The sequence below is a fragment of the Nematolebias whitei genome, chromosome 4 (genome assembly GCF_014905685.2).
Source record: "Nematolebias whitei isolate Nwh7 chromosome 4, NemWhi1, whole genome shotgun sequence".
Lineage (NCBI taxonomy): Eukaryota > Metazoa > Chordata > Actinopteri > Cyprinodontiformes > Rivulidae > Nematolebias > Nematolebias whitei.
This window is the reverse complement of record NC_056501.1, coordinates 55853322-55863259: the sequence shown is the minus strand read 5'-3', so window position 1 is coordinate 55863259 and position 9938 is coordinate 55853322. Positions and strand designations below refer to the sequence as shown.

The window sequence follows — 9938 nt, the reverse complement described above, 5'->3', positions numbered from 1 at the left end:
AGGATGCTCTCCACTGCACACCTGTAGAAGGAGGTGAGGACTGAGCTTCCCAGACCAGCTCGCCTCAGCCGTCTGAGGAAGTAGAGTCTCTGATGAGCTTTCTTGATCAGGCTGGTGGTGTTGTTGCTCCAGCTGAGGTTGTCATTCATGTGTACACCCAAGTACTTGTAGCTGGAGACCACTTCCACCGCAGATCCTCTTATGTTCAGGGGGGTGTAGGTGTTTTTGTTCCTTCTGAAGTCCACAATCATCTCCTTTGTCTTCTTCACATTGATGTGAAGGTTATTCTCTCTGCACCAGCTCTCCAGGTGTTCCACCTCTTGCCTGTAGCTGGACTCATCATTGTTTGTGATGCATCCCACCACCGCTGTATCATCTGCAAACTTTACAATGTGACAGCCTGAATGGGTAGCTGCACAATCATACGTGAGCAGAGTAAACAGGAGGGGGCTCAACACACATCCCTGAGGAGAGCCAGTGCTGAGGGTTGTGGTGGAGGAGGAGAGGTTGTGGATCCTCACTAACTGTGGTCTGTTTGTTAAAAAGTCTAGTACCCAGTTGCAAATGGAGGGGCTTAGTCCTAGTGTGGATAGTTTGTCCATCAGGGTTTGGGGGATCATGGTGTTGAAGGCGGATGTGAAGTCCACAAAGAGCATACGGACGTAAGAGTTTTTCTGCTCCAGGTGGTTGAGCGCAGTGTGGACCACAGAGGAGATTGCATCCTCTGTTGATCGGTTCTCACGGTATGCATACTGATGAGGGTCCTTGTTGATGTTTGTTTTGATGTGAGTCATGACCAGTTTTTCGAAGCATTTAGCGACTATCGGGGTGAGGGCCACTGGCCGATAGTCATTCAGACCAGTCACTGTAGAGCTTTTTGGGACTGGGATGATGGTGGCAGTCTTCAGGCAGGTGGGAACCGTCTCCAGGGTAAGTGAGGTGTTAAAGATGTCTGCCAGCACCTCACAGAGCTGATCAGCACATTCCTTCAACACTTTTCCGGGGATGTTGTCTGGGCCAGTTGCTTTGTGCGGATTAATCCTCCTGAAGGTACTCCTTACTTCTGCTGAGGTCACGCTGAGATGCTCTTCGTCCGGTGGTGAGGCGAGTCTGGTGCTGGGTGGTCTGTTCGGGTCTTCAAAGCGTGCATAGAACTTGATGAGGGCATCAGGCAGAGATGGGTCTTTGGGGCATTGTTCACTCCTTCCTTTATAATCTGTTATGCACTTAATGCCCCTCCACATGCTCCGATGGTCTTGTGAGATGAATTGACCCTCGATCCTCTTTGCATATGTGGCCTTGGCCCTCTTAATACCAGCAACCAGCTCTTTTCTTGTCCTACTCAGCTCCTCTGAGTTTCCAGACCTGAAGGCAGTGTTCCTGGCTTCCAGCAGGGTACGCACCTCTGCATTCAGCCAAGGTTTTCTGTTTGGGTAGCTTTTAACATTTCTGATAGTGGAGACGGTGTCAGTACATGTACTAATGTAACCCAGAACTGAGGATGTGTATTGGTCAAGATCAAGCGAACCTCCATTTTCAGCAGCTTCTCTGAAAACCTGCAAGTCTGTTCGATCAAAACAATCTCTCAGTATGGGGCCACTGTCCTGGATCCAGCATTTAACTTCCATTTGTACCGGTCTGGAGCGTCTCAGCGGGGGCATGTAAGCAGGAGCCAGGAAGATTGAGATGTGGTCTGACAGTCCTAGGTGGGGGCGGGGTTCGGCTTTGTATGCATCTTTTACGTTCGTGTAAACACGGTCCAGCGTGCGGTCTCCACGTGTCGGAATCGTCACATGCTGATTAAAGCTTGGGAGACAGTCCTTTAGATTCACGTGGTTAAAGTCTCCGGCTACAATGTAAAGAGCCTCGGGGTGTTTGCTCTGCAGCAAGCTGATGATATCATGAAGCTCCTGTAGTGATTCATTAGCATTAGCGTCCGGAGGAATGTAAACAACTGTGATAAAAGTCACTGTGAACTCTCGGGGTAGATAATGTGGCTGACATTTCACTGTTATTTGCTCCAAAGCCTTCGAGCATGAGCTATTTACAACAGTACAGTTCGTGGACCAACTTTTACTCACGTAAATGCACACTCCGCCTCCCCGTGATTTCCCCGTTAGCTCGCTGCAGCGGTCTGCTCGAAAAAAAAGTATGTCATCCAGCTGGAAGACTGTGTCCGGCGTTTCGCTTGTAATCCACGTTTCTGTGAGGCAAAGCACTGCACACTTCTTCATCTCTTCTGAGGCGCCCGCTCTCAGACGAAGTAAATCCATCTTGTTGTCCAACGAGCGGACATTCGACAGAAAGAGAGACGGCATGGGGAGTTTACCGGCTTTAGCGTTAGCTCGTAGCCTCACCATAACCCCCGACCGGCATCCTCTCCTCTTAAGCCGGGAGCAGCGCTTCCTCTTCTGCCCGCTGGAACGCCTCTGCTGCAGCTTCCAGGTAGATGACTTTAAGATCTGCATTCTGCCGAGCGTAGCTTTGAGTTTGTTGCTGATTTCTGCTATATTTCGTGGCAAATCCGCTCCTATTCTCATCAGTTCGGTTCGGCTATAGTTCACACGCATAAATCGCGCGGAGTCAGGCACAGAGTCAATATCAAAACTTCTAAAAACTGGGATAGTACCGGGAGCCTGTGAAGCTGCAACTGCTCTGAGCGCGGCCATCTTGGAGATCTTCAGTAAAATAAGGTGAGAAACGACAGAGTTGTAACAAAGACCTGATGATTATTATCAGCTACTAGCACATTCTACCTCAGTATCTCTGAAACTAAGTCATGGTCAAATGTTCTGAAGTTTGTTTCAAAGCTTTTAAGCTTTTCAACACTGTGGTTTTGTCGCCATCTGGTGGCTCAAAGTGTAAAGAGTAGCTTGAATTCTCCAGCTGATATGAAGAGCTTCATGCCAGATGGACATTTGTTGGAGCTGACGGTTTAACAACAAGCAACGTTTCTGTCAACCCCTCGCTGTCGTCGTGTTGCTTTGAACGTGCAGTAAAGTAATAAAGTTATGGTTATTTGATGAATGAATACTTAAAACGAATGAATGACTATGTTCAGTTTGTGCTGCAGGTTTCCTGCCTTTATGACCTCTTGTGATATATGTTCACTGTGAGATCAGTTCATAATTTATGTAAATATACACACTGTGGTGGTGGCCATCTTGGATTTTGAAGCGACAACCCTTTCTAAAATGACCTCTCTTTTGCCTCGATGTAGCCACACACAAAAATGGAAGTAATCACCTCATCCCCCCCTCCCCCTCCCCCACCAAGTTATTCTCACAACATGGATGGAATGACACACGGTCAGACGAAGGGTATTTTCAATTCCTCTAAATCAGGGCTATTCAACTAAACTGCTCAGGGGCCCACAGTTACTGAAAGCCAAGATCTCAAGGGCTGGACATCAGCAGTTATTCTCATTAAGTAAGTTTGTTTTATTAGTTTTATTTTAAAATGAACCCATTCGTGGGCTTAACTGAGCTCACCCGTGGGCCTGATTTGGCCCCTGGGCCACCAGTTGAATAGCCCTGTTCTAGAAGTACTTCTCGAGAATAACCCGTCTCATCTCAAGGGACTAAATGAAGTTGACTTTTCTTAAGCTGGGCAGAAGTGAGAGTTCATCAACATGGTTGTGGACCGAGTGTGAGCGGAGTTGTGCAGTCACCTGCTGAACAGGACGTTGGGTGCTGAAAGGACGCGGGTGGCATCAGCCTTGACACGAGCCCTTCTTCTTCTTCACTGTCAGAATCTGAGATGACCACCGGAGGTTTGGGACCTGCAGCACATGCTGCTCTGCTCTGCTTGCTCAAACCACTGGGACCTAGCAGTAAAAAAACATTAAACAAGTTGATAAATAAACCGTGAAGTGTTCTGTTGTGAATACAAAGGTAACATTTTTGTTCTTTATAGTTAAAACAGAGATTTTCCAAACCTGCTTGTTCCTCATCAGAAGGTTGTGATGGTCCAGTTTGATGACTATACCCAGCCATGTTCTCCATTCCTACTTCACCTTCTGATTCCTTCAAATCTATCTGAGGCTCCGCCTCCATTTTCTCTTCTTCAAAGACAACTTCGTCTTCGTCATCTTCCTCGTCTTCCTCCATTCCATTTATTTCTACTGCTTCTATAGAAAACAATTAAAAAATATATGCAACTAGACTCAACAAGACACAGAGTGTACAGAGGGTTTCAGAGCAAGTCCAGCACCCCGAGACTGGAGGGGGTCAGAAGACTAGTGATCTTCTGACCCCTGAGACTGAAGGGGTCAGAAGACTCGTGATCTTCAGACCCCTGAGTATGGAGGGGTCAGAAAACTAGGGAGCTTCAAACCCCTGAGACTGGAGGGGTCAGAAGACTAGTGATCTTCAGAGCCATGAGACTGGAGGGGGTCAGAAGACTAGTGATCTTCAGACCCCTGAGAATGGAGGGGGTCAGAAGACTAGTGATCTTCAGAGACCTGAGACTGGAGGGGGTCAGAAGACTAGTGATCTTCAGACCCCTGAGAATGGAGGGGGTCAGAAGACTAGTGATCTTCAGAGACCTGAGACTGGAGGAGGTCAGAAGACTAGTGATCTTCAGACCCCTGAGAATGGAGGGGTCAGAAGACTAGTGATCTTCAGACCCCTGAGACTGAAGGGATCAGAAGACTAGTGATCTTCAGAACCTTGAGACTGGAGGGGTCAGAAGACTAGTGATCTTCAGAGCCCTGAGACTGGAGGGGGTCAGAAGACTAGTGATCTTCAGAGCCCTGAGACTGGAGGGGTCAGAAGACTAGTGATCTTTAGAGCCCTGAGACTGGAGGGGTCAGAAGACTAGAAATCTTCAGAGCTCTGAGACTGGAGGGGCCAGAAGACTAGTGATCTTCAGACCTCTGGGACTGGAGGGGCCAGAAGACTAGTGATCTTCAGACCTTTGGGACTGGAGGGGCCAGAAGACTAGTGATCTTCAAACCCCTGGGACTGGAGGGGCCAGAAGACTAGTGATCTTCAGAGCCACCATAGAGGGTGAAACAACAACAGTGTTTCCCCTATCATTATACAAGCGAGGTGCCCCATCCCGTCAACAGAACTGAGCACCCCGCCTACGAAACCAAACTTGCCCCCCCACTGACATAGCATTAAGCTAGTGACGCAAAATACAGGCTCTCTAGCTAAAAAGCTAAAGGCAGTGCTCACGTTGCCTCTTCTCTCAAGCTTTGTCCCCCCATCAACAAAAATCACAGATGAGATGAGCACCCCGCCATGGCATGTTAACTAGGGGAAACACTGAACGATGATCCTTGAGACCATCAGGAGGAAAGCCCCACATGATGACCTGATGAGTGACTGTCTAAGGCAGCAGGAGAGGAGGAACCGAAGGAGCCATCATGGAAAGATAAGCTTTCTTACTATCACTGTACAACGCCTCAACTGTACAACGCCTCCATCCAGGGCAAAGACTCCTCCCGGACACAGTGGGGGCAGTCTATGACCAGGCCCCTCAGCATAAAGTCAGTTTTTAATACTGAGTGACGTGAACTTGTTCTTATTTTGACAGTTTAAAGTTGGATGAAGAACTTCCTTCACTAAAGCATAACTTCCTGTTTAACTGGCAGATTTTGACATGTTGCTTAACGATGGCAGTTTTGTGACAGGTTGTGATTATTTGGTCTTGAGAAAGGCGATACAGGACTACAGTTTTCTTCAACGTGATGGTCTGGGGTGGACCTACCGTTTTGCTGCTGCTGTCTTTGGTTGATGTTGACAGGTGGAGCAGCAGGAGGCATGTTGGCCTCGTTGGGATGATGGTTGTTGTCGTTGTTCGAGTTCTGGTTGCTGACCAGAGCAGAGGACACACCAATCCCAGTGCCGGCACTCAGACCCACTCTGGCACAACCCTAGAAGATACAAAATGTTTCAAGGATTCAAGGTTCTTTATTTGTCATTCCACCATATGTGGTACTTGTGGTGGAACAAAATTATGTACACAGGGCCCCAGTTACCCATCCATCCATTTTCTTTACCCGCTTATTCCATTTTGGGTCACGGGGGTCGCTGGTGCCCATGTCCAGCAATCACTGTGCGAGGGGCGGGGTACACCCTGGACGGGTCGCAAGTCCATCACAGGGCCACACAGAGACAAACGAGACAAACAACCATTCACTCTCTCACTCACACCTAGGGACAATTTAGAGTTACCAATCAGCCTAACATGCATGTTTTTGGTCTGTGGGAGGAAACCGGAGTACCCGGAGAAAACCCACGCATGCACGAAGAGAACATGCAAACTACACCCAGAAAGGCCCCTGGACCGGGGTTTGAACCAAGGACCTGCTCGCTGAGAGGCAGCAGCTCTACCAGTTGCGCCACCGTGCTGCCCGGGCCCCAGTTACATACAACAAAAATATTAAAATGTAAAAGAAAAACAGCAATAAGATCTAAGATATGAACTAAGAAAAACACTAATAAAAATACACCAAGCACTAGCAGCATAAAAACAATACACCGAAAACAAACACTTTGTAAACATATTGCTCATGTTCAACAAAGTTAAGTCAGGTCCTCTGGACATTTTTCTTGTGTTGAAACATTTCGTCTTTCATCCAAAAGACTTCATCAGTCCAAGGAGTTGCAACAAACTTAGTCCCATAAGTAGCACACACACATAGTGGGTCAATCAGTTTGATGGTGATAAGATGGGTTCTTATAATGCCGATGTCTTACACCTCAATGTTAATGAATTCTTAACAATTCTTCAACAAATACAGATTAATCTCAGCTAATCCAACATAAAATTTTCAGTTGATATCTGTAAAATTGAAAACAGTAATTTAGTGTTTAATGGTCAGTTGGCTGCGGTGGCCAAATTAAACCAAGTTTGGTAAAAGCCAAAGATTTGCATACACACAGCCAAGCACTTAGTTATAAAGATAAATTACCGGTAGTCTCAAAAGTAGTCACACAAGTGTACAAGATATGTTTGCAATAAGATCCACAGATGTACCACAACTTTTACAAATGCATAAAAAGGCTTTTCAATTGTACACATATCAAACTGCATGAGGAGGATTATTCTGCACATTCAAACCAAATTCCAAAAAAGTTGGGACACTAAACAAATTGTGAATAAAAACTGAATGCAATGATGTGGAGATGGCAAATGTCAATATTTTATTCGTAATATAACATAGATGACAGATCAAAAGTTTAATCTGAGTAAATGTAACTTTTTAAAGAAAAAATATGTTGATTCAAAATTTCAGTGTCAACAAATCCCAAAAAAGTTGGGACAAGTAGCAATAAGTGGCTGGAAAAAAGAAATTGAGCATATAACGAACAGCTGGAAGACCAATTAACACTAATTAGGTCAATTGACAACATGATTGGGTATAAAAAGAGCTTCTCAGAGTATCAGTGTCTCTCAGAAGCCAAGATGTTATTGTTCACCATTGTTGCGCAGAAAGATAGTGCAGCAATAACAGAATGGTGTTACCCAACGTAAAATAGCAAAGACTTTTAAGTTATCATCATCAACCGTGCATAACATCATTAAAAGATTCAGAGAATCTGGAACAATCGCTGTGCGTAAGGGTCAAGGCCGTAAAACTCTACTGGATGCTCGTGATCTCCGGGCCCTTAAACGTCACTGCACCTCAAACAGGAATGCCACTGTCAAGGAAATAACAGAATGGGCTCAGGAATACTTCCAGGAAGCATTGTCAGTGAACACAATCCACCGTGCCATCCGCCGTTGCCAGCTGAAACTCTACAGTGCAAAGAGGAAGCCATTTCTAAGCAAGTTCCACAAGCTCAGATGTTTGCACTGGGCCAGGGGTCATTTAAAATGGAGTGTGGCAAAATGGAAGACTGTTCTGTGGTCAGATGAGTGACGATTTGAAGTTCTTTATGGAACACAGGGACGACATGTCATCCGGACCAGAGAGGACAAGGATAGGCCAAGTTGTTATCAACACTCCGTTCAGAAGCCTGCATCACTGATGGTATGGGGTTGCATGAGCGGTTGTGGCATGGGTAGCTTGCATGTCTGGAAAGGCACCATTAATGCAGAGAACTATGTTCAGGTTCTAGAACAACATACAAGTCCTTCTCAAAAAATTAGCATATTGTGATAAAGGTCATTATTTTCCATAATGTAATGATAAAAATGAAACTTTCAAATATTTCAGATTCATTGCACACCAACTGAAATATTTCAGGTCTTTAATTGTTTTAATACTGATGATTATGGCATACAGCTCATGAAAACCCAAAATGCCTGTCCCAAAAAATTAGCATATTTCATCCCACCAATGAAAGACAAGTGTTTTTAATACAAAAAATGCCAACCTTCAAATAATCATGTTCAGTTATGCACTCAATACTTGGTCAGGAATCCTTTTGCATGAATGACTGCTTCAATGCAGCGTGGCATGGAGGCAATCAGCCTGTGGCACTGCTGAGGTGTTATGGAGGCCCAGGATGCTTCTATAGCGGCCTTAAGCTCATCCAGAGTGTTGGGTCTTGCGTCTCTCAACTTTCTCTTCACAATATCCCACAGGTTCTCTATGGGGTTCAGGTCAGGAGAGTTGGCAGGCCAATTGAGCACAGTAATACCAGGGTCAGTAAACCATTTACCAGTGGTTTTGGCACTGTGAGCAGGTGCCAGGTCGTGCTGAAAAATGAAATATTCATCTCAATAAAGCTTTTCAGCAGATAGAAGCATGAAGTGCTCCAAAATCTCCTGATAGCTAGCTGCATTGACACTGCCCTTGATAAAACACAGTGGACCAACACCAGCAGCTGACATGGCACCCCAGTGACTGTGGAAACTTGACACTGGACCTCAAGCAATGTGAATTCTGTGTCTCCTCTCTTCCTCCAGACTCTGGGACCTTGATTTCCAAAGGAAATGCAAAATTTACTGTAATCAGAGAACATAACTTTGGACCACTCAGCAGCAGTCCCAGGCGAGATGCTTCTGACGCAGTCTCTTGTTCAAAAGTGGCTTGACCTGGGGAATGCGGCACCTGTAGCCCATTTCCTGCACACGCCTGTGCACAGTGGCTCTGGATGTTTCTACTCCAGACTCAGTCCACTGCTTCCGCAGGTCCCCCAAGGCCTGGAATCGGCCCTTCTCCACAATCCTCCTCAGGGTCCGGTCACCTCTTCTCGTTGTGCAGCGTTTTCTGCCACACTTTTCCCTTCCCACAGACTTCCCACTGAGGTGCCTTGATACAGCACTCTGGGAACAGCCTATTCGTTCAGCAATTTCTTTCTGTGTCTTACCCTCTTGCTTGAGGGTGTCAATGATGGCCTTCTGGACAGCAGTCAGGTCGGCAGACTTACCCATGATTGCGGTTTTGAGTAATGAACAAGGCTGGGAGTTTTTAAAAGCCTCAGGAATCTTTTGGAGGTGTTTAGAGTTATGTCGTTGATTCAGATGGTTAGGTTAATAGCTTGTTTAGAGAACCTTTTCATGATATGCTAATTTTTTAGGACAGGCATTTTGGGTTTTCATGAGCTGTATGCCATAATCATCAGTATTAAAACAATTAAAGACCTGAAATATTTCAGTTGGTGTGCAATGAATCTGAAATATATAAAAGTTTCATTTTTATCATTACATTATGGAAAATAAAGCCGGAAAAGGGTAGAGTGCCCTCTCCGGGTCAGGGAGGAGGTCCTACCCCAAGTGGAGGAGTTCAAGTTTCTTGGGGTCTTGTTCACGAATGAGGGAAAAATGGAGCGTGAGATCGATAGGCGGATAGGTGCAGCATCTGCAGTGAAGCGGGCGCTGTACAGGTCTGTCGTGGTGAAGAGAGAGTTGAGTCAAAAGGCGAAGCTCTCAATTTACCGATCGATCTACGTTCCCACCCTCATCTATGGTCACGAGCTTTGGGTTGTGACTGAAAGAATGAGATCTCGGATACAAGCGGCCGAAATGAGTTTTCTCCG

The 9938-nt window shown here is 46.0% G+C and overlaps 1 protein-coding gene across 1 annotated transcript in view; it reads right to left on the bottom strand.

Moving 5' to 3' along the window:
* Positions 1-9938, bottom strand: part of fbxo38 (F-box protein 38) — a gene marked incomplete in the record, with an annotated part of 122247 nt that overhangs the window by 44956 nt on the left and 67353 nt on the right. The window contains 3 exon segments of the mRNA XM_037675128.1: positions 3671-3826; positions 3938-4129; positions 5716-5881. Of these exon segments, the coding sequence (XP_037531056.1) occupies positions 3671-3826; positions 3938-4129; positions 5716-5881 (514 nt within the window).